At 37.9% G+C, this 25,702-nt stretch overlaps 1 protein-coding gene across 12 annotated transcripts in view; it reads left to right on the top strand.

The window, feature by feature from the left end:
• Positions 1 to 25,702, top strand: part of FGFR2 (fibroblast growth factor receptor 2) — a 171,967-nt gene that overhangs the window by 125,123 nt on the left and 21,142 nt on the right. For 8 of the 12 annotated variants that reach the window (XM_078391159.1, XM_078391165.1, XM_078391163.1 and 5 more), the window contains 5 exons: positions 4,730 to 4,933; positions 14,762 to 14,912; positions 19,868 to 19,989; positions 22,910 to 23,020; positions 23,899 to 24,089. In XM_078391159.1, the coding sequence (XP_078247285.1) occupies positions 4,730 to 4,933; positions 14,762 to 14,912; positions 19,868 to 19,989; positions 22,910 to 23,020; positions 23,899 to 24,089 (779 nt within the window). Of the gene's footprint in view, positions 1 to 4,729; positions 4,934 to 14,760; positions 14,913 to 19,867; positions 19,990 to 22,909; positions 23,021 to 23,898; positions 24,090 to 25,702 lie in introns of all 12 variants that reach the window. The other 4 variants (XM_078391162.1, XM_072995463.2, XM_072995458.2 and 1 more) reach the window with 1 other exon arrangement.

The following is a 25,702-nucleotide window of genomic DNA, read 5'->3' as shown; positions in this document are numbered from 1 at the left end:
TTATGAAAAGCCTCAAGCCAGTCAAATTGCCTGGTTTCATATTTTTAACTGTGTGAATTTGCTGTGCTGAAATGTGAATACAGAAGCAGTGTTCTCCTATATATCTTTTGAAATCAATTTGGTGTATTCTTTCAATACTGCATGTTCTAAGCAAATGGCTACTAATTTGCTTTTTTCCCTGCAAAGCATGTTTCACCATGCTTAGGCTGATGTTGTTTCTGTCTTGAGCAGAAACACACATTAATATGCTTCTGTGCCTGAAAATGATTGCTTATCAGATAACATAGTTTGAAATTTCTACTATAGTGGAGCTTTTATTGAGTTGCTTTATTACTGCTTAATGCATCATGGTTATGATTTCTGATGAAACTTGTACTGTATGCAGCCAGTCAGTATATATATTATGCCTTAATGTCTTTTAAAAACAAAGATCCCTGCATGTATGCATTGCCAAAGTTCAGTGCTCACAGACTACTGTGCCACTATTTGAATTGTATCCACATTTCTAGTCTATTTCTTCTCTCTTTGTGTATGGAGGCAACCTGCATTGTTACCTGCCTTAACTATTAACTTTTGAGGCTTTCGAAGTGCATTCATCACTAAACAGGTGGTCAGTATTTAAAGTCACTGTTGCTTCTGCTTGCAGAGATATTTCACATTTGCAAGTATGTAAATACCACTTTTTAACTGATTTGCCCATATGCAATATTAACACAAAACAAAATGAAATAACATACTGCAGTATGCACTGCTTATAGAATAATCAATTATTGCTGTAGGATGCTTACCATCGCTATTATTTATTTATTTATTTATTTATTTATTTATTTATTTATTTATTTATATTTAAAACATTTGTAGACCACCCTATATCACAGGATGTCAAGGCCAATCCAGAGCTATATAAAACAGTTTTAAAACATAAGGTAATTTAAGCAATTTAAAGGACAAAATTACAATATTCAAACACCAAAAACCTGTGCAGGCTATGATCCTCAATCCGCGAAGGCTCTAATACATTAGTATGTCTTGACTCTGTGCCTACATGATGGCAATGTCAGTGCCAATTGAGCCTCTAAGGGGAACCTGTTCCACAATTGGGGTACTACAGCAGAAAAGACCCTCCCCCTTATCTCCACATAATGGAGTATTCTCAATGGTAGGATATAGAGGAGGGCCTCCACAGCACATCTTAGTGACTGGGCAGATTTCTATAGGGACAAGCACTCCTTCAAATATCTTTCATCATCATCATTAATAGTGAGAAAAAGGGCTCAGGAACAGGTTACACAAACTAATGTAGCACGTTGTCATAATTATAAATCCCTTGCCATCAGAGAACACCCCCCCCCCCCAAAAAAAAAAACAACAACCCAACAATATGCCCTTATGCATTGCAGGCCCATACCCAGAATCTTTGAGCTGGAGTGGCCTAAGAATAATGATGGTAACAATCATGGAAAGTAGATGAGTTGTAATGTTTTCCTCCAGGAAATAAATATTCAGGCAAGGCAGTGCAAAGGCAGCCTGTTGACAACAATGGTCAAAGGATGACACAATGAAACAGTGGCAGTATTATTGTCAATGGAGCTTTTTACAACTGGACAATAACAAGTCATTGCCATTGCTGAAAAGAAAAAGCATTGGCAGAAAATGCTTGAATTGTCAGAGTGTCATTCATGGACTAGAACTGCGGAAAGTCAGACATGAGCATGTTCTGCTAATAGGCTTACCTTTGTAGCTGCTCACATGCATATGTAGGTACTAATAACAAAATTCAAAGTGTTTTCTCTGAGTGCAGTTCAAACTATTCCAGTTGGGGCAGAGTATAACTTTTTTTTTAAGCCAGTATTGTTACTGGAGCAGACTTATGAACACAAACCTTAGAGATATATACCTGGTACACTAACCTTCCTACATAATTCCCATCTGTTCTCATGGGATACTTCCAGTCTTTATACCATGATGGAAGGTGGAGGCCATGTTCTTGTGAAAATACCTCTCATTTTGATGATGGGTAGCCTTGTGGTCCTGTAAACATCCTTGGCAGAGTTCATGTAATTCCCAGCCAGAGGATGTAGCATTCAGCATATAGCCAAAACAATTTTTCCCATTGCAGGAGCTGAACAGATGCTTCACTGTCATTTGTCATTAAAATAGGAAAACATTACATGCAAGCTGTTCTGCAAAAGAGAAAACAAAGCCAGCATTCAAATCCATAGTGACAGATGTACCTGTTTTCTTTAATCAACATGCCCATGTTCTGTTCACTTATTTTTACCTACTATTATTCTTGAGATTTCTAATCTTGTGAAAAGGTCTGACTAGAGATATCCTCCAAGATTTGGCCTAAACCAAATTCTGAGGTGAATTTTGAGGTTTCTGTTCCAACAGAAGGGATTTTTGATCCCTTCAGTCAGACCAGAGAAACCTTTCAGAGATATCCTGTACCACATTTTGCCAACCTGGTGTCCTTTAGATGTTTTGTGTTACAACATCCTTTACACCCCAGCTACCATGGTCAATGGTAGTATTGGCTATGGGTGATGGGTACTGCAGTCCAACACATAGGGAGGGCATGAAATTGGTGAGTAAGTACAAGATTTTTGTCTTACTGTGAAATTTAGACATCTTTGCCACATTTCCACATTCATCTGAAAACACTTTGAGGAATGGAAAAGGCATTTGAATAAAACTGGGTGTGGGGAGGTACAAGAGAGAGAAGAGGGCATTTCTCATATGCCTAGATTCCACATGGATTTTGGTTCTTGAGCAACTACATTTATGGAACAAAATCCTATTGCAAAAAACCTGCATGTGTTAGAGCAATTGTGCAAGCAGTTTTTGCATCTCCCAGACTCGTGGACATACACCTGAACACACAATCAGTAGCTTTATGGTTGTGTAACCTGGAGAAGACTGGGCGTGCAACGGACTGTTGAGATAACAGGTAGCATGCTAATGCAGTTTCCCTTAGACACTCACGTAAGGCAGTTGGATATTGTCCATGGAGGCCAAAAAAAAAAAAAAAACCCACACACAACAACAACGACAAAAAAGCTCACCATTCTCTGGCAGTGCAGAGGTTACGTTGTCCTGGCCTTTTATGCAAGCCTGCGTTCAGAAGCTAAACCAAAACATTGTGTTGTTGGTTGCAATGAACATTTCTTCTCCACCCATTTCCCCAGGTCATACTTTGTATGGCCTGAAAACCAGTCCTGAAGAATTCTTAAACTTCCATGGCTGGTTTTATCAGTGCATGGAACTGCAGTTTTATTTCACTCTCCTGATTCCACAGGATTCTAGTAGTACAAATTTTGTAGGATCCTTCCTCAGGTGATTCTTAATTTATTCCTGCAAATGTCATTATCTGCAAGGTGAAGTGGTCCCTGGAGTCCATACTCGGTCTATAGTTGCCTGATTTGTGTAGAGTTATGCATTGAGTATAACTCCGAGAAAAACTGCTTGGGGAATTCTGAGAATTGTTGCTCAGTAAACATGATGTACAAATGTGTACTCCTCTATCAAAGGATCCAGTTAGCCACTCAAGGTCTACTGACTTTTGCAGTCATCATCCAGTCCTTAAAAAGTACATTCCATAAAGAACTGTGGACCTGCCCCAAATATGTCTGCATAGGAAGGTGTTGTAGCTAAAAAAGAATGACAATCCTTGTCAGCCAGGGAGGGGTGTTTCTGCCTGACTCTCAGAAATATTTTGATGCCTGAGTCAGGCTAGTTCATGCCTAAACTTTGTTATGCTTTGCAGTCCCATAAGCCTCGCTTTTCAGCTAGCTAATTCAGTGCTTGTTTGGTTTTCATTGTGTGTTCAGGTGGCGCACAGAGTTAAATACAATGCTCTTGAAAAATTATTTGAGTAAACCTGTCATTTGCTGCAGGCCAAAGATTGGGAAATTGGAATAAATATTGATTCATCTGGAGTGAATTATGTGCCCGTTTCCCTGTCTCAGGCAGCTTCGCTATAAAGATTTTTAAAAAGGAATGAGAAGAGGTGGTGATCAGAGGCCTAATTTCAATGTGTAGCCTTTAATTTTCAAAGTTAAATAGCACCAGCTATTTTACACTGCAGCTATTCTGTGCAGAAAGTATCTCAAAAGTCTCACTTAGAGAAGGAATAGTGATTTAAACCAGTTTTCTTGGGAAATGTTTTAATGAGTAGCCTTCCCCCCTGTTGAGGGGTGTGGGAGAGTAGTTATGATGAGTTGCTTGGAAAATCTCTTCATGTAACTATTTTCACACACTGGAACTTGTTCACATTCTGCATCTTATCTCTAGTCTGATTTATTGTGCTTTAATTTTACTTGTTTTAACCTTGTGAGCTCACTTGAGTCCTCTTATGGGGAAAAAAAGCTGGCAAATAAATAAATAAATAAATAAATAAATAAATAAATAAATAAATAAATAAATAAATAAATAAATAAATAAATAAATAAATAAATAAATAAATAAATAAATAAATAAATAAATAAATAACTGCAGAACCTTGGGAAAATTACTTTTTACAGCCATACTAGCATACTAATTTAGGGAAATACTGCCCACAGAGTAACTTTACCAGGCTGTGATTTGGTACTACTTTGTTTGAACAGCAAAGTTGCTGATCAGTTTGCATTTGTTATTGTATTGCGTTGTTGTTGTTGTTGTTGTTGTTGTTTGTTGCATCCTAATTCTCTCTCATGATAACTATTCCTCCCTCAAACTTGCACTCTAGCTCCGGTAGAAGAGAGACCATTTCCCACATCCCCAGACTATGTGGAGATAGCCATTTACTGCGTAGGGGTCTTCCTGATTATCTGCATGGTATCGACTGTCTTCTTCTGCCGCATGAGATCCAGCACCAAGAAGCCAGACTTCAGTAGCCAACCAGCTGTGCACAAGCTGACCAAGCGCATACCTCTGCGCAGACAGGTAACAGAAAGTAGATAAAGAGTTTCAAAGACTTATTGCCCTTTCCCCTAAAAAACATGCCAGCAGATGTTTTTGTAGACTACCAGTTTTTGTGTCTAAGGAATGCATTTGAGTCCACAGAAGCTGACGTTGAAATAATCTGCTGGCGTTAAAGTTGCCACAAGACTTGTTTCTATCTTCTTTTGTCTTTGTTGTAAAGACACTGAGGTTCAATAGTCAAGTGACTGAAAAAGATATCAATGTCCTAAAACTCACATTTGTTTAGAATTCAGTGCTTCCTGGCTCAGCAGCAGAACACAGAAATTTTACTAATTGTTTGGACTAAATCTCCCAGCATCTCCTAACAGCATGGCCAGTGGTTGGAGGGTTTTGTGAATTGTAATGGAAAAAAAATCCCCCCCCCATGTTTTGTGCAGAAGCAGTGAGTTTTGGTCAAAGAAGAATCAGACAGTGATTCAGTACTGAAGAGAGAGCTCTCTGTATAAGCTCAGAGGAACCTTGTTCTTCAGCAAATGCAGAGCATTTTGCTGATCCATCATGCATTGTCCAAATGCAGAGCAAATTTGTCCTGTTAAATGTTGGGTCAAATTCATTTGTCCAAGTTCTGCTGCAGATCCTGGAAACCCATTCCAGGTTGCATTAACCAGCTTCAACAGGGTGGCAATTTCTGAGCTGCTGACTGTTAATGACAGACCATAAACTGTGAGTGTTATGAAGTTACAAAAAGGTAGTGTGAAAGAAAATAGTTGTTAGGATCTAGTAAATGGGAACAGTTTAAAAAAAGAAGAGGAAAAATCAAAACAGCAAATTCCCAGGTAAATTCTTTTGAGCTGTAGACTATGAGAGTAACTGCTATTGTGGGCCTGAGAGGGTAAGGGAATATATCTGCTGAATAGCAAGAATTTTGCTTTGATAAAGCATTCAGCTAAACCAACACATGCTACAGGGTAGGTGGGAATTTTGTTTTCCCATCAACATTTTCCCTGTTCCTTCTGTCTCAGTAATCGAACACAAATTCTTCTGAAAGATATGGGAATATATATTTTCATAACATGTGACCAGTTGCAGAGATAAAAAATATATTATTAAAACATCATTCCCTGGCTACTCATCCATATCGTGATGCAGTAGTATTGCAAATGGCCATTTGACTATTTTGTATTTTTGTTCCATTGAGTTAGATTTTGACTATGACTATATAATGGCTCATTTTTCTGTCAGTAATGCAATATTTTTGACACTATCAGAGAAAGGGAAGAGGAAGGTGAGTTCTCAAGAGAAGAGTAGAAAGTGCAAATGAACGGAACACAAATGCTAAAGGGGAGGTTCTTGAATGTTACCCCTAAAGGGCAATGATCCTTGTATAAAATATTCATTAATACGGTTTTTCTGGACCATTGATGATATGTTTAGGTAGTTTTATACTATTAGCACTATCAATACTATTTGTACAAAAATAGTACAGTAGTAAGAGTACAAAAACAATAATAGCAAATTCATTAGTATTTAAAATTTGTTATGAAAAATTTACAAGATTTTTGTAACGAATTCTAAATACAAATGAATTTGTTGTTACTGTTTCTATACTCTTGCTACTATTTTTGTACCATTGATATTGATAATATTACTCTAATTTCTAATATTCTTACGTGTTACCATAGATGATAAATACTGTACAGTACCTTATCTTATAGTTACTGTATTATTCTTTCAGACTCTTTGAAGGAGAGAGTTATGAGACATGAGATGTGAATGGTTTAGAACCACTGCTCTAGCAGATTGTATGGCCACTCTTTATAACACACAGGGTGTAATTAACCTTGGGTATAACATACATGTGCATCTGTGCATGCCCACATCTACACCTGAAAAATCTGAATATCTTGAACTCTACCATGGAGGATATTCAGTCTAAGCCTGCTTAGAAAGGGCGGTTTCTTTCACTGCCTTAATAAAAGGAGATTGGACTGGGGCTGGAATGAAAGCTTCAAGATGACCTGATCTCATATGGTGATGACAGAGAAAATGCCATTGGTACATAATGCATCTGTCAGTACGCAGACCATGGATCATCCTAAACTCATTGGCTTCCAAATGGAGGTTATCCCAGGCTGTTGGGTTTGTAAAATACTCTTTCATCAGTTGTCTCTTCTGTTGCCAACAGCAGGTTTCACTTTCATCATTTGTCATAAAGCTGCACTGTGGAATTTCACTACAGACAGTGGTTTTTAAAAAGTCATTTAAAACAGTATGCACTCCAGGGTTAATTTAAACTTAATACATACTTTTTCATGTCCCAGATCTACTAACCAGATGATTCCCCCCCCCCCTATTTTTATAACTCTAGGAAAAAATACTATCTCCAATAGCATGATAGGTAGTTTTCTGGTAACAAGTGGTAACTTCAAAATGTTGCTACATGTTACTCCGTATTTTCAGATATGACCCCTGCTAAATTCTGATTTGGGAAAATGTTTACTGTATGTATCTTAAGGAACTATGTCCCTATTTTTATTGTTTCAATCACTGCTTATGCACAAGTTCTCCTGCTGCCAAAATCATCCCACGACATCAGTCAAAGAAATTATGGTTTCCAGAGGCCAAGATTACGTGCATTTTCAGTTCTTTCTTTTGCTACAAGTAACTGTTTAGTTTCAGTACATTAAAGGTTAGGGTTTCATACTTTTTGCTGTAAATCTGAAGGAGTCAGGGAAACAGAGGATGTTTTGTTTAAAAGATGTGAGTTACTGGATTAGTTGAATGCTCTCCCCCCTCTTTTTTTTAAGTTACGCTCTTGTCTGGCTTAGCTGTATTTTTGAGACTTGAGACATTTCCCCTTTATTTTTAAGCTTTAGAAAGATTAGGCAGCACAACTATTTTTATCAGTTGAGTTAAGTAAAAAGCTGTAGAATGTCAAATGTTCTTTCTTAATTTTGTGTTCTGTAATATTGGGTGTAAATAACCTGATTACCTTTGTACAGGCTTTAAGGATCAGATAGTTTAGATGACATGTGGAAGTCATGTGGATGAGTTGATGGCATTCACATATATGCAGATTACTGAATGAAAACATGGGCTCTACAATTTGTGTGTACTTCAGAATGTGCCATAATGCTGGTAGGAGATCATATGTAATGTTTCAGGGTTCCCAAGATGATTTAGTCACCAAATTCACCTGTACCAGAATAAGCGGGCTATAATTTGCAATAGAGAATTTTATTGACTCTAGACTTTGGTGACTCACTTCTCCTGAACCATATACTGGAAGAAGTTAGTCATGCAACAAATGTATAATATTTCTCAGATATACTCAGATGATGAATGAATTCAACACTAAGGATGGAATAAATTAAATTCTTTGTTGGTTTAACCTGTCTTGTGTCACCTAGAAAGTTGAAAAAGTTGAAAGTGCATGAGGTTTTTTTTGCCTTAACCTGACAGCTCAACATGAAAATTTCCCACCTTAGGCTCCCCATAATTTGTGCAAAACCAATTACATTCACTCCTTAAAAAATGAAGCAAATACAAACAGGAAGCACTGAAGGTCTGATTGATTAAGATTGATTAAGAACGAAACAAAACCTTTCCAATGCTTTATATTCTTAAAATGTCCATGAAGCAATGTAACAGCCATTCCAGGCTTACGCAAACATGGCTATTTACATAATTCAGACCATTTTTTGGAGGGAGGGGAATAGATAATTTGCACAAAACATCATTCTCTCTGCTGCAAGAACAGCAGCAAGAGCACTGCAAATTCTTCACCCCCTCACTTGCAAGGACAAGACGAACAAAGATCTATGATTTATTTTGCTTTATTTTGTTAGAGCAGCCCATTGTCTATGTTGAACTTGACCTTAAAATACTGTATCATTTGCCAGGTGAAACCAGCATCCAAAACCTGATAAAAACCTGTGGCTAAAATTCTAAGTGTATTTTAAAAAAAGAATGGCTCAAACAGGGATGCTTCTTCACAGATGGATCGGCAGAATTAGGAGAGAGTGAATGTTCTCTTAACCCTACTTTTTCTTTGTTTGTCCTGTTGGTTTTGTTCCAGAAGAAGTCAGGGTGCATTAAGGTGGACAGTTGCTCATGGTACCAATCAAAAGGCGTTGTGCAGCTATTCTAATTTTCCTTCCCTATCAGATTTTGGTTTTTTCTATGGAAAGAGAAAAGATGAGAAAAGTGGCAGGAATATGGTATCCACTTCTGTGTTTGAGGCAGATAAACCCACAGTAAATTCCTTACCTGGAAGTGCTCTTAATTATGGGAGCTGTCCGAAGGAAATAATGATGACTCCTGAAATTAAAACTTTTGGATTTGGCTTGATAGGCATGTATTTTCTCCTTCAGATGTTTATTTTTAGTTTAATGTTACTTGAGAGATATTCTGTTCTATGGCTTTTCCACACCCTTCTACTCAATCCAGGAATTAATATTCTCAGTTGCAGTTTCCACCAGTGCTGGAGAAAAGATTGTTTTATTCTTTCTTGTAGTCATAATGACTTGTGGTATTTCTTCCCTTTGTTAGAAGGCTTTGTAATTGAAAGGTCCTGACTCATGAATTGTGTCTCCTGACTTTTTAATTTATTTATATAATTATGGCCAGTGATTTCACTCAAAATTTACATTAGGTGGAGTCCCATAATATATTTATTCTTGTTATACCTCTATCAATGTAAATTTAATCAGTGAATTGCTGCAAGTTAGGCACGCTGCTTCATGCTGAGTCATGTGACTCAGAAATTACACTTGTTAACCCTCTCAAGTCATTCAGAACAAAGCCCTAAACATCTTAGGTCCAAGCTGTCTCAAGGACTACCTCTCCTTTTATGAATCTGTCAGGATTTTAAGATCAGCAGGAGAGACCTTTCTCTTGTACCTAGTGCCTTCACAGATGCACTTGGTGGGGACACGGGAGAGAGCCTTGTCTGTTGCTGCTCCCAGACTTTGGAACTCCCTCTCCCAGGATGCTGGCTCCATTATTGCTGTATTTCCTCAAGCAGCTGAAGATGTTTCTCTTCTGGCAAGCTTTCTCTCAGTGACTGATTGTGTGAGTGGGGTTTTAAAATGGACTGTTGTACTGTGTTTTGGCGTTGCTTTTTAATATGGTATGTATTTGATCCTTTCAATATTGTATTCTCACTGTTAGCTTCACATGTCTTTTAATGTAAGAAACTAGAGTTTTTAAAGGAGAAATACAAGCTGAAAATAATGTAAGTAAGAAACAATATGGAAACACAGGAAAAATAACAGGACATATCAAAATCAAACAGAATTTTTCAGAACATTTCTATTGGGTACAGATTCTGCAGAAGTTTAATGTAAACGTTTTCTCCAAGATGTTCTTTAGAAAATGTCCTTCACCTCTATTTCATTGAGGGCTCCCCACCCCCTTATTATTTAAAGCCAAAAGTATCACATTATTGGAGCAAATGTTTTCTACAGTTTCAATGTCTCAGGAGAATTGTCAGTTACAGAAGAGTTTCAGTTTTATGCAAAAGGATAGATAGCATAATCTGGAAATAGAAGAATGGAGGAAGAGGATGTCCCAAATTGTATATCTGAATTTATGTTTGTGGACAAACTTTTTTAAGAGGTTAAGGAACAAGCCATACAATATAAAATAATTTGTAGAAAATGAATATTCTCAAAACATTCAGAGGGACTTTTTCTGTTCTTTTGCTCAGTGGAAGAATAAGACTTTTAAAAGTATAGGAGGGTCCCAGAAGTCCTCTTTAGATCATAGGCCAACTCATACTGCTGTACTCTTTTTATAGGCCTTCAGCCTCCATAATATGGCACACTGTCCCAATGAATCAATCAAACTATATTACCTGTGTAATTAGTCCATTCCATTTTTAAATATATAGATATTGCTAAATAGTCCCTGCATAATAGGTCCATCCTTTCAGTGTAACCTTGTTGTAATCACGGAGGACTTTGTGAGAACAGTTACTATGTGAGCAAAACAAGCAGGATCCCACCCTTGATGGCACCAAATAAAACATTTGATAAATGTTTTTTTTCCAGCTTGCCCTCGACACTATTGTGTGTAGCACAGTAAGGGTGTATCCTTTATTTTAAGTTTAAACAGATTTTTCTGAGTCAAACTACAAACAGCGTTTCTTTGTGTGGAGAAAAACCAATGATAAAGCCTCTGAGATAAGTGTTGGTAAATGGACATGAGTGATAAAGTGAACAACTTACAGATAATTTCCCAGTATGTATGAAGTATCACGTTAGGAATCTCTGTTTGTTTTGAAATGTTCATGCATCAGTACTCTTGAAAACAGCGTCTGGCATTGGGGAAGCTGTCAAACATCATTGTGTAGTACTCTGCATATTTTCTCACTCAACAGTGTATGGATTTGACTGGTTTTGCCTGTATTGAATTTTCACCAGGTTTGGATTTATCTTGAGAACTACTATGCAATTTCCCTCATTTTGAGGGTCATTGTAACTTACTACAGTTGGAACTATGATAACCATAGATAACAACTACAGTTGAAACTATGCTCTTTCTTCTCCTCTTTCACAAGAGTTTCCAGAGTGATCTCAGGGCTGTGTTTGATTTTCGTCTCACCACTGATTTCTAACACAATTCCCCTTTCACTATGAAATCTCAGAACAGCTTAAAATAGCAAGAAACCAACTGGAGGAAATAAAGCAGCAATCTTGCTCTTACTGCACTTCTCTTCTAAATGCAGAATAGGAACTCAACAGATGAAAGAGGAAGAAATGTGGAGGAATGGCTCACAGTCAGTCATGTAGTCACAGTTGGCATAAAGGATTAAATGGTTTCAGACATCATCACACTAGCCATTGTAGTTCCATGTCCACTTAGACTGTAAGTGGTTCAATTCAGACTAGACAGTGTGTGGCATGTCATTGCAGTCACTCAGAAAACAAAATTGTATTGAGTTATCAAGCTGGAAGAAACAGCAAACAGGATTTCAGTAGGTTGGTATTTGTCTTTTGTGTGTGCGTCACAGTTCTATTTAAATGTTTTCTTTGGTTTATAATGTAATAATTATGTGATGTCAAGTGAATTCTGACTTTATGGCAACCGTTTTCAGGGTTTTCTAGATAAAAGGCAACCTTTCCCTTCTTCTGGGGTCATCCTGGCTACCATTTTGTGTTCTTCGCAATGACCTTTTCCTTATATTATTCTGAGGCATTATACAGTATTAGTAGTGTGGAGGCATTCATAAAGCATAATAGAGAACAGTTTAGAGAAAATTCTGCAAGTCATCTTCTAATCCTCAGGGAGCAAAAAAAAAAGAAAGAAAGAAAGAAAGAAAGAAAGAAAGAAAGAAACTAAAAAAAACCCCTGAGAATGTTTCTCAGTGACATATTGTCTGTGCGCTAGTTGTCATCAATTTTCTAAAGGCTTTACTTCCCCCAGGAAGGAGACTTCCATTTTTCTGCCTCATTCTCAGGGCCCCTTAGAATTTCTCTTCATCTTACTGTAATGTTGGAAGGAGGTCAATGCTGTTGCATTGGTTTTTACCTATTAGCACAGCTCATCATCACTTTGCAGCTTCCCTGGGTACTCACACTTCCTGATCTGAAAAAGTCCTGTGGGAAACTGCTATACAATATCTTCTGATGAACTTTAATTGAAGTGTTGTGAATGCTGACAGCTACAAAGAAAGCAGCATTCATGCACATTACTTGGGCAACTAATAAGCCCAGAAAGCACAAGAATTGTCAATTTCACCCATGATAATTTCTCTGAATTTTTAAAAGATGCTTTTGTTTTTTCATAAAATCTAATGGCAGTCGTTAAAGAATATAGGCAACATTTTTGGCACAGCACTACCTCTGTTATTGTGGTGTCTAACGGCATAACTCTTGTCTATATCAGATCCTTTTAAATAAGGGTATATCGATCAATAGCTTGCATATGAACTTGATATTTCTTGCATATGAACTTTCAATATGTTATGATTAATATCTGTTGTCATGTTAAAAAGTGATAATAGAGAAGTTTCAGCATCTAGAAGCAAAAATGCACATCAGGAAACACCTTCACCCTGAATCGTCATGAATTCCAGAATTAGTTTAGATTATGCTGGGTGGAAAGATAATTCCTTTTATTGGGTGGCATCATTGCTTCATCTTAATTACAACAGTGTTTATGAAAACAAGATTCCTTTACCCAGTCTTTGCTAAGGGGAATATCTCACCTATGTTGAAAACCTTGTTAGGGTTGCTCTAAGTGTGATCTGATTTGATGGCAAATAACAAGTATCGTGAACTCTGTTCAATTTCAAACTTTTAGATGGGGTTCTTTGGAATATGGTCACAACAGAAGTGAATGAAGCAAAGGTCAGCTACTTAAGGCTTATAAGAAAGCAATTTGGTATGGCAATAAAGGCATAATCCTAAAAGGTGTTCAGCCCTTCAGATATCTGCTTGGGTTTCAGACCTGAGGGTATTCCTGGACCGTCGCTACACATGGAATTTTATGTTGCAACAATGAAGAGGAGAACATTGTTTATGTCTGTTTACTGAAACAATTTCTGGTGTGAATTGTTTTTACTAAATGCAAATATTATGGCCATGGAGTAAATGCATTCCAAAAAGCTTTTATTTCAGTCTTCACATCTGCCTGGCATATGGTGATGAGGTAAACACTAGCTTACTGGTTTTTAGAGAAAATAGAGAATCCTTGAATCTTGATTGTGCAGGAATGGGTTTTTCCAGCAAATGCCTTACCATTGTAATATGTGGCTGAGACCCGATCCAACAAATGCAATGATTTATTTCTGCCTTTTGGGTGCTATTTTTAGTGGAGATTTTAATCTGACTATAATGTTTGAATTGCTTACACCCCGCTTAACAAACATAGTTTGCCTGCCTTGTTATATTCTGACATTTTTGCAATTGGCAAACAACACGTAACCCTTACTTGAAAATACTTTGGGGATACAACTGAAGACACAGGAAGAAATCTTGCGGATGTCAAGTCCTACAGAGCTTTCAAAAATTCTATAACAACTTCCTATTTGTACTGCCTTCTAATTTTAAATATGTTAGATATTTTTTATTTTCATATTTTAAGGGTTTAGATAGATTAGGTATCTGTTAGAGATCCATTGTAAGTTTCCCCATAATTCTAGACTGAAACCTGCCTAAGATTTTCATAGATGTTTAGTTTATTATAAAACAGGGGAACAATGCCTAAAGAAAATTGTGGTTTTTCCCAGTATTTTTTCAAGTTTTAAAAAATTATTGGCACTATTGTTCAGAATTACTTTTCTCAATTAAAAAAGCTCCACCGCATTAGAAGCTGCTTTAACTTGCTAATACCCCTTTCAGAACATAATCTCTGTTTCAGCAGAAATAGTATTACCATCTAGATAATGATGCTAATGCTTTCTTGTGACAAGAGTAACAAACACTGGTTTGATTGAGCCACTTGTGACTATAGTATCAGCCAAGTTTTAACAAGTCCCCAGGTTGTACTGATGAACTTCATGAGCTTGACCGAGAATTTAGAAAATGTGCTTCTCTCTCTCTCTCTCTCTCTCTCTGTGCAATCAAAATGGACACAGTCCTTTTAAATTGTTCTTTAGTTAGAAAATGGGAGAGAAAGATTGCTGCAGGCATGATTGATAATTTATGTTTATACCTAATTAGATCTGCATATTAAAAGTTGTATGGTAACTTTCTATCTATAACTATAACTTATCTGCCCTGTAGGATTAAGGGAAAATTTAGTGAACTGTGTCCCATTTATAAGCTGGCTGGCTTGGTATCTGTTGGCAGTTGGCAATAACTGGGCCAAGATTACATCTTCTTTTTGTGTCTTGCATTCTAACAACAGGTATCTGCCGACTCTAGCTCTTCCATGAACTCCAACACACCCTTAGTGAGGATAACTACTCGCCTCTCCTCCAATGCAGATGCTCCAATGTTGGCAGGAGTTTCAGAGTATGAACTACCAGAGGATCCAAAATGGGAGTTCCCAAGAGATAAGTAAGTCAACTCTTGCCATTAATCACTTCCCAATTACTACCATAACTTTGGAAGAGTATCTCCATCAGTGACAGTGTTCTTAACACCATTTGTGCTGGCTGATTCTAACGCAAAATGTGATTGTTATTTTAATCCAGCATTTTTCTATTCTGTAGAATTTTTGGGCCACCTGGATTGTTAGTTTTGGAGATAACATCTTTCATTTTCACATTGCTGCCTGCCTAATTATTCAAAAAGTCAATAACCAGAAATTTTAAAATGGTTTAAGAGGAGTAAGAAATGTTTGCCTCTGAAGTTTGAAAAGCAACTGAACCTTTACAACATAATGTTCTTCAGTTTTAAAAGAAACCTTTGTTCAGGTGAAAAACAGTACCATATAGGAAAATTAAATTATATCCCCAGAGTTTGACCAGTACAGTGTTCCTCTGCATTGAATTTATACTTTTGCACACTGAAGAAGAACTGAGAACTTTTGTGATTTTAATGAAAAACATGTATAGTTTGAGATTCTCATATGTATCACATTACTTACATAAGCATGTTTGTTACATCTGATAAAAAATTGTATTTCTATATGTTTGCTGCTATGATAATATTCATGCTGATAATTGGAATAATGGAGTTGGAAGGGGCTTGTAAGTCCAACTCCCTGCCCAATGCAGAAATCCAAATCAAGGTATATCTGACTGATGGCCATCTTCCTTTATTTTGAATGGCTCCAGTGTTGGAACACTCACCACCTCCTGAGGTAATTGATTCCGTTGTCATACTGGTCTAACAGTTACTGTAGGAAGTTAGTGTCTATGAATTGTCTATTCAGGAGCTAAAAATAGCACAGTGGCTGAAATCCTGTCGGTGTAGCTACACTTGCAGAACAGTGACCACATCACCACCAGGGTGAGCATTTAGGTGCTGAAAGACTTCCTCCTTCTATCCTGCGGCTTTCTGACTTGTAAATAATCCTTTTCATCATGTGAAACCTGTGGGAACTGTGGAATCAGATTAGAAGGTCTTCATTACTGAAAATCACCTGTAGGTAGTAGCATCAGATGCTGACAGGGATTCGCGATAAGGAAAGACTTCCTCCTTCCATCCTGAGGGTCCCAAAACTTCCATATGATGAAAGGGAGAGAATTTGCAAGTCTTTCATTACCAAAAAGCAAATCCTGCTGGTGGTGTCATCATCCCTCCACAGGCTTAGCTGTGCCAACAGGATTTCAGCCAATCTCTGTCTGCTGGCTCACGGTTTAATAAGACACAATAAAGAGGAATGTATCGAGGAATGGAAGGAATAAGCAAACAGGGAGCTAAGTCCCTGTAGCTATTATTTTCTGTTCAGATAGAATTAGCCTGAAACTTGCCTGCCAAGTATCACATTATTATTCTGTTCTGACAAATTATTGTTTATTCTGATGTGAACAAAAGGATTTCCATGTAAAACATAAGCCTTCTGTGCTAAGGCACAACAGATCACATCCAAAATAGTAATATGTACGGAAATATACGCTTCTTCACATATGAAGCCTCATGTGGTTGCCAGTGCAAAAGTATGTATTTGAGGAGTAGAGAGTTGCCTACCACCTCTCTTTGACCTGGGTTCTCTGGATGGCATAGGGTCTGCTGAAACTCTACAGAGTGTATGACTTTCTGCCTAACACCAGGTGTGATACAATGGGATGAGTTATCATTTTGAATAATCACCGACTACTCACACTGTCAGGAATTTATGCAATACCTATAAACTGCCTTGAACCTAGCAGAAAGTTTCTTTCTTCTTCCCCTCCCCCTCCCCTTGTTGCACGGTTGTATAAATATACATTCTAGCTAATTCTGAAATCCCATATAAAATGTTAATATAGTAAAGTTGCTGAGTAAGTGAAGACTTTCAGCCATACAGTGGAGCATAGCTTGCATCACACATTTTTAAAAGCCTGTTGTCACAACCCTTTTGGTGCACAGTGACATATGTCAAGCCTGAGTGCTGTTGTTTAAAAGCTGATTCTGTCTATGGTGAGCTGTCATGTAAATGTGCTCCTCCAAAGGTTAAGAAGAATCAGTGTGCATGAGACTAATATATGATGCCCTGAAGAGGTTTTCAGGCAACATAAACCCCTGTCTTCCAATATCATCATATTCTGATCCTTTACGAATAGTGTGTGTTAGTAGTTATATACATAATGAATGGTATTCTTGCATTAAAACAAGACACACATTAACCTCAGGATTAATATTAAAGCCAGTAGAAAATAATGCATTTTTAGAGCCCACTCTCTGATTTCAAAAACTAGAAACCACTTTTAGAACTTTATATGTGGTGTTTTTCTTTAAAGTAATAAAGCCTTTCATGCACATTTGTGAAAATATTCTTAATTACATGAACAAGAGGTGGTGCCATGCATTTCTCTTGCCACCTGCAAGCTTCTAGTCAACAGTGGGGGTCTATATATTAATCCTGTCAGGCCTATCCCTTAGGGAAAACATTAATGCGGAAAATCTTAGAGCATTAAACATTTAAAAACAGCATTTGGCATAAATGTGGGTGGAGCAGGTTTGTAATGAAAGAAGGCTTTTAAAGAGCAGTTTATTAGATTGGGGGCCTCAGGCACACAATGACAGGATTGTTATGTTCATACTAGAAGCACAAGAGTACATAAATTAACCATTTTCCAATGCAAATGTTTGCTTTCTGCCAAGAACTTAAATTCAATTTTCGTTTCAGAGAAAATGCAGCATGATCATGACACAAAAAACATATAGCCCTTTTGTCTTTGTGGATTGTTGAAGCAGCATGCACTTTTCATAACAGATATAATCCAATATATATATTCACATCAGCATGATTACACTGAAAGCTTTTTTCAATTAAGACTATATTTAAACTCATCCCATTTGATTTTTAATCATGGCATTTTGCCAAACCTGCTTAATTTCCTCCCCCCCCCCCCCCCAAGAGAACACAGTGTACCTCTCTTAAATGAAATGTATTCATATAGCTAGTGGGTTATATAGACAGTTAGTGTTAATTCAACATATCATTTGGGTTGAATTCCCAATCTGAGATTTTTACTAACAATGCCTGCTTGTTGCAGAAGCCGGTTGTTTCAAACAGCTGCAAAAAATATGGAAAAGAAAAAGAAAATTCCCAAGCTGCGTATGCAAATTTTCTTGACACATTTCAAGATTAAATTTTATGGGCAGTAACCTGTTCAATATTTATATGTGCTGAGCTCCAGCTGCAAAATGCTTGCCGAGGAAGGCCAGCAACTCCAAGTGATGAAGACCAGTACCTCATCAGGTCATTGCAGCAGCTTCTACAGTTGGAGCTGTGTGCACATAAACATAGAACAAGATTATCAGTTTTAGCATTTACAGTGGTGCGACAGAGTTGCCTTGCCTTGCCTTTGCAATATAGATGGTCATGGGACACCTTCTGTGAATATGCTCCTGAATCTAACAGCACTGAAATGATGCAAATGCTCCCTCCAAACAGTTCCCAAATCATCCCGATGAGATGATGCAATGTCAGCATCCAAGTTGAACTGATGTCTTTCTCCAAATCTGTAGACCAGTGGTTACCAACTTTGGGTCCCCAGGTGTTGTTGGACTACAACTCCCAGAAATCCAATCCAGCACAGCTAGTGGTGAAAGCTTCTGGGAGTTTTAGTCTGACAACATATTGGGACCCAAGGTTGGGAACCACTACTGTAAACAAAAGGGTTAAACTTAGTTTCCATCTTGGGAAGTTATTTTAACTTGCATCCTGACACTGCAATGCCTGGTCAAGATGATTTTCAGACTTCTGTGAATAAAAGAAAATTTTAAAAATTAACCTGTCAGACAGACAAAAGTGCATATTAAATTGGCATTGAATATACAGTATTCTATCATATTATTCTCAGTATCCAGTTATTGGTAGCATTGATAATGCTATCTCTGTGGCCTTTTGTGAAACAGCCCAGTCCAAACTAATTTCATTTTGCTGAAATGCTTATGACATTTTCTCAATATTTATTTATTTATTTATTTATTTATTTATTTATTTATTTATTTATTTATTTATTTATTTATTTATTTATTTAACTTATATGCCGCCCACATTACCCGAAGGCCTCTGGGCGGCTTCCTTGATTCATTTATCTTTACTTTGTGTAATATAATCAGAATAGGAGCCTGTACCATTTTCTTTTAGTTTCCTAAGTAAATCAGTACTGCTTTTTTTCTGCAAGGAAATGAAACACATTGGAACACAATTTTTTTAAAAAATTCTGTCTTCTGGCCTGTTGGTGCTTCAAAGATCCCATGAATGTCCGTGTTGCAAGCCATGTTAGCTTCCAGTTGTTATGTGAAGAACAGAGGTGCACCTGCCTGTGTTTTGGACTACAACTCCCATACTGCCTGGGGGGGGGTTCTGGGGTCAGTAGTCCAAAAACATAAACACATACCTCTAATGAGGATTTAAAGTCATGTTTGAATACAAATAAACAGATTTTGTGGTCTACCTAGAAAAAGGTAGGGAAATGGAGAAAAGCAAGTTTCAGGACAAGGTAAAACTGCTGGATATCTTAGTGGTTTAGGCATCTGGCTGTGGATTGAGAGATATTGGGAGTTCAGTTCTCTACTGTACCTCTTTGACGGAGGTTGGATTGAATGATCTATAGATTCCCTTCCAGCTTTGCAGTTCTAAAATGAGGAAGACAATGACAATGACGATTAACAGTTCATGATACTGTTCTGGTATCTGAATATCACACTGTGGTTACTTAGAAAATCAAACTTCTCTACATATTACATCTGGCCATAAAATCAAATTAATCTTCTCCCAACTCTGTTGGGTAGTTTTGTCAGGTAGGTATTAATTGCATAGTTACAAATGCCCTCCATTTATCGAAAAAGTTTTTTGTTTTTTTTTTGCTCTTGAGTTTCACAGTGTGTTCATCCTTTATGTATCTCCCTAGGTTGACTCTAGGAAAACCTCTTGGGGAAGGATGCTTTGGTCAAGTGGTCATGGCAGAAGCAGTGGGAATTGACAAAGACAAGCCCAAAGAAGCTGTTACCGTTGCAGTGAAAATGCTGAAAGGTAATATGGGGGGTGGAGAGGGGGGAGCACAGAAGGAGTGGCAGGTTTTATGAAGAATGTTTCTTTTGTGGCGTCAGGACTCTCTTGTTGTAGAAGGCCAAAGTGCATCTAGTTTACCTCAGGCTTCAGCAGGTTTCAGTATAAATTAGTGCCTTTGACAGCCTATTTATCTTTAGCAGTGGGCATTTACAAGCAACGCAAAGACTTCTTGCCATTATTTATTCCTCCTCTTTTGATTTGATCCGTAGGGGAGTTAGTATGCTCTCATTTTGTTGATTAAAAGTTACTCAAAAGCATCTACAGCACAATCCATTAGGAAATAAAGAACAAGGCCTGATCCATTTTCTTCTAGCGCACCTTTAAAAGAGAGAAAGGGCCAAGGGTGGATAACATGCATTCTACAAAAATACACAGATGGTAAAATATACTTTAGTGTGCCAAATACATGTTTCTAATTTAATCTGAATGGGATAGCTGAAGAATAAATCATTGTAAACATAGGTAGTTTTTCTGTCCATTTTGGCCAGAAAAAAGGCCCAACATGTTAAAGAATGGTTGAAGACCGCTTGTCGGAAAACGAATGACAATTTAGAGTGGATCTATGATATGTAAAAATAATTTGTTATAGAGCTAGCAGACCTCATTTTTTCTGCCATATCAAGCAGTGGTATAAATCAGAGTTATAAATATTTGACCAATTGAAAAACTAAACTCTTTCTAGGCACAGAGTTTAGGAAGTGTCCTGAAAGTAGGCCGTAGTTAATTAAATGTATCAAGAGACTTTTTAAAAAGTAATCTGATTTGATATAATGAGGGTCTGTTTTCATCTTGCAGTTAGGGGTATCTGTCCCACATTACTTTTTTTAAATGGTTCCTTTTGTGCAATTTAAAGAAAAAAATTGCAACTTAAGCAAAATGCAAATGAAGCAACTTGTGCAAAGTGCCAGGGCTTTTATTTATTTATTTACTTATTTATTTACTTATTTATTTTATTTTATTTTATTTTATTTAACTTATATGCCGCCCACTCTACCCAAAGGTCTCTGGGTGGCTTACAACAATTAAAAAACAATAAAAATACAATAAAAAGATAAAACAATAAAAATACAGTTAAAATAGATGCTCTAAAATTGCCATCAGGACCCACAGTTGATATTATTTCAATTAAAAGCTTTCTGGAACAGAAAGGTTTGGACCAGCGAAATGTCATCAGCGTCGGCGCTAGACGAATCTCAGTCAGGAGGGCATTCCATAGTCTAGGGGCAGCTGCCAAAAAAGCCCTTTGTCTACAAGCCATCCCTCTTACCTCCTTGAGGGATGATGGCTCTTTCAAAAGGGCTCCATGACTAGATCTTAACTGCCGGGTAGGTTCATATGGAAGGAGGCGGTCCTTCCGGCATCCAGTGCCCAAGCTGTTTAGGGCTTTATATGTCAAAACAAGCACTTTGAATTGGGCCTGGGCAGCAACTGGTAGCCAATGTAATTTAATCAGAATTGGCTTGATATGTTCCCACTCACCAGCCACACAGCTCTATTCTGGACCAGTTGCAGTCACCAGACCATCTTCAAAAGTAGCCCCACATAGAGCTCATTGCAATAATCTACACGAGATGTTACCAGTGCATGTGTAACTGTCATGAGACTCTACTCGTCCAGGTAGGGCCGTAGCTGGTACAATTTCCGTAGCTGAAGAAAGGCACCCCTGGTCACCAAGACCACCTGGGCTTCCAGAGTTAGACTGGGGTCCAAGAACACCCCCAGGCTGCGGACCCTGTCCCTTAGGGGGAATGTAACCCCATTCAGGGCAGGGAAATGGCTCTCCAGTGTGTCCGGCGAAGCACCCACTAACAGCATGTCCGTCTGTTAAAGGTTAAAAGCATTGGAAAGATTTTTGTACCTTTTTGAACAATTAGTCATTGTTCTGTACATGCTGTATATGTGCATATTTTGCTTTTCAAAGGGAAAGAACATCGGTTTGTTCAGATAGTTTGCGGATGCTGTAGAAATATAGACAAAAACAAATGGTACTCCTTGTCTTAATGTCTTCTGGAAGCAAGGAATGTTGTGGGGGTTAAAAATTCCTTGCTGAGATACATGATCAAGATAAGATAGCCTAAACTGACAAGAACAAAGACTCTAGCAAGTATTACATAAAACTGTTAAAAACACAATTATTAGTAAATTCCGTCAACATACTGTCACCTCCATATAGCAGAACTGACTTGGGAATGAAAACTAGCTCCCCCTCTTCAATCTCCCCTATTAAAAAAGTATGGAGAAGAGGAAAGAGCAATAGCCAACACAGAGAAATACAGTGCTCTTATAGTTTTGCTAACAAATTGGAAGTGAAATCAAGCTCTGCCACCCTACCTCCAAGAATATGATCACTGTTGATCAGCAATGCATCAAGAAAGGAAATACCTTAATGAAAATCATTGCCTGTATGTTTGGGAAGACCTGTGATTCTGGATTTGGAGATAGACAGGTACATATCAGGATACTTATAATGTAATGTTCATTCTAAAACAAGAAGTCCAATCAGTTCATGGATATTTTCTATGATACCAGTATATCTATTTCATTTCTTCGTTCTTTTTTCCAGTACTTAATCATGGAACTTGAAAGGCTGTCAAGATTGAGTTGCTCATTGAGAGCAACATCTGGGAACCATGCCTCTGAGAGAAGATTGTCTGAATATTAACCATATTTGGCTTATATAGTGGGGGGGGGGGAGGAAGCATCTTCCCAAACTATGCTGAGTTTCAAATAGAGTAAAAGAGGGAACAAGGTGTGGCTTCCCAGAGGTTCTAGGATAGTTAAGTAACAATCTACTGACAATAGATCAAAGCAGCAGGTTACGACTGTAATTGAGTTATGCTGGTACACTAGTTAAAACTTGCCATGGAATTTGTTTTTGTAGACGATGCTACAGAAAAAGACCTGTCTGACCTGGTGTCCGAGATGGAGATGATGAAAATGATTGGGAAGCACAAAAACATCATCAATCTCCTTGGGGCATGCACACAGGATGGTGAGTGCCATTTTGATTTTGCAAATGAGATATGATAGGAACAATGATTTTTTATTGTATAACATAGATAATAGAGTTGTTGATTCCGTGTAAGTGAAATTAAAATGAATCTGCAAGAGGCAGTAGAGAGGAGGGGTTGGATGACATCCTATAGCTCTTACAAAAAAACTTCAGAAAGGAGCATCCACGCTTTGAAAGTTTCAGTTTCCCTATTGTTATGATTACTTCCCTTCAGTCCCAAAGTTGGGTGGATTCAAAGTTCATTGTATCCTCTCCCTCCTAGGATAAGTGTTGCTTTGTTTTTGTATTCTTCAACTGGAAACAAGGAAGACATTAGTGACCAGTTAGGAAGAAAGAGTCTCAAGGAAAGAAGGGGTGGACATTTGGCACAGATTGCCACTGTGGAGATTGCACATTTCCTTAATTTAGGAAATGGAAACATGCATTTTACACAAGTGGAATAGCAGCAAAAGAAGGAGGAAGTCTTCTTATGTTTACATCTAGTGCTATTCTCACTGGGGTTCAACTTTTCTGTCCCAATCACTGACATTAGTATTCAGCTCACGGCACAGGGCAGCTATCTGCTTTGTATTACTGTATAAATTCTGAAAAGGTGGATGGTTGGGTCAGCAGATACGTAGGTATAAGAAAATGACATGGTGTGTATTAAAGAGCTGAGGCAATTTTTTCCCTGTCACTAAATTCACTACTTGTGTTACAGATTGGACGAGTTTATGCTCTAAATCAGTAACTGGCAGAAGAATTTTTAAGTTTTCCGTGAATCAGAAACGTGAATTTGTGCTGTGCCGTTATGGATGAATGCCACTGAACCTTTGTAAGTTCCAGTTTCATTCTCACACTGCCTTCTTGCTTTGAAGGGCCATTGTATGTCATCGTTGAGTATGCTTCCAAAGGGAATTTGCGAGAATACCTGCGAGCGCGACGGCCACCAGGAATGGAATACTCGTTTGACATTAACCGAGTACCTGAGGAGCAGATGACATTCAAAGATTTAGTCTCATGTACATACCAGCTGGCAAGAGGCATGGAGTACTTAGCATCACAAAAAGTAAGCCAATGCTATTAAAGCACTTTCTGTTGCTTTTTAATGCATAGAGGAGTTTTGGATGACTTAAAGGACATTAAAGTTTACTCTTGGTAAATATAACTGTATGTTTAGGGCCTATATCCATAGCAAATCACTGGACAGAGAATTGTGAAGCAGATTTTACATTGAAAACCAGGCCTGTCAGGTACCTATGCATCATACTGGGCAATACTATGCTCAGTGTCTCTTCTGTGTAATACAAACTCCGTCTCCAAAACTGAACATTAAAATGTGCATATTCAGCTTGACACACGTTGAAATGTATGCATACCAGCCTATTCAAATGCTTCTTCAAATATATAGGCATTTGAGTTGTAACGATGTGCCTGCCTATAAAGACAGAAGGGAGGAGAGATTATCTTTGTTTCTTTCTCCGTCTGCTTGTGGCCTCCCATCTCCTCCCTCTGAGAAATGGAAGGCGGGGGGCTGTGGCTTACAGAGGGGAGGAGAAATCAATGAAAATCACCTCCCCCTCCCTCTAGGACTAGAAACCTTGCTGCTCATGAAACGCAATTCATCACTGAAATCATTGTCTTATATGTCCATGCTTAGTAATCAAAGGTGTGTAGACCCACCCCCAACTTGATCTCTACCCCAAAAAATGGGCATACAAATGAGGGCCATTCTGCCTTATACCATTTAAAAGACATTCTGTCCCTGGGTCTATGACATTATCTGGATCTTAATTTTAAAATATCTTACAAATGTAAGAGGGAGGAACAGCTATGCCGGGAGTGGGATGAGGTTGTATGATGTATGCACTCAAGACACGATACAACAGTTTTTTCTCCACAATCACATACACATTCAGTCTAGATAGTGTAATAATATTTCTGCAGAATTTAGCAATCTAAGCTGAATGTGGGAACAAAGAATATGAAGACTATTCTGGAATGCAAAAAGCAATGCAAATACTCCTTTTTACCCTCCATGAAGTAGGGTAGAACAGCTCAAAAGGGATAAATGCACAATGTAGTGACCTCATTCTGAGCTCTTCTTAATGCCTTTATAGTTGGATTGTCCAGGGGAAATCTGGGTTTTATTAGAGGTTCAACTGTCACTTGCCTTCTCCTTTGATGCCAGTAGCTCTATGTGTGGTATTACTTTTGATTTCTCCTTTCATAAATTTACAGTGGACCCTCTTCTTAAGGAATTAATCCGTATTGGAATGGTGGCTGCAAGTCGAAAAGTCTGTAGGTCGAATCTCCATTGACCTACAATGCATTGAAAACCGATTAATCCCATAACCAGCGGTTTTTATTCTATTTTTGTTCCATTTTGGTTTTTTTCTGGTCTGTAAGTCGATTCTCTGGCTGCAAGTCGAATCTAAATTTTGCAGCCAGAGAAGTCTGTAACTTGAAAAGTCTGTAAGTCGAGCTGTCTGTAAGTCGAGGGTCCACTGTAAATCAGAGATCATCTTTCTAACACTGTGAATGATGTATGGGATACAGAAGATCCACTGTACTGTTTCACTGTCCCAGGGGTGAAGAGAACTTCCTTGCTCTGCCCTATAGCTGGTGCAGAATCATACAAATAGCCTTTCTTCAATCTACTTTTATTCATTTGTGCTAATT

The sequence above is a fragment of the Pogona vitticeps genome, chromosome 3, assembly GCF_051106095.1.
Source record: "Pogona vitticeps strain Pit_001003342236 chromosome 3, PviZW2.1, whole genome shotgun sequence".
Taxonomy (NCBI): domain Eukaryota; kingdom Metazoa; phylum Chordata; class Lepidosauria; order Squamata; family Agamidae; genus Pogona; species Pogona vitticeps.
Note: the sequence above shows the minus strand (reverse complement) of the source record. Positions and strands in the feature narration are given on the sequence as shown.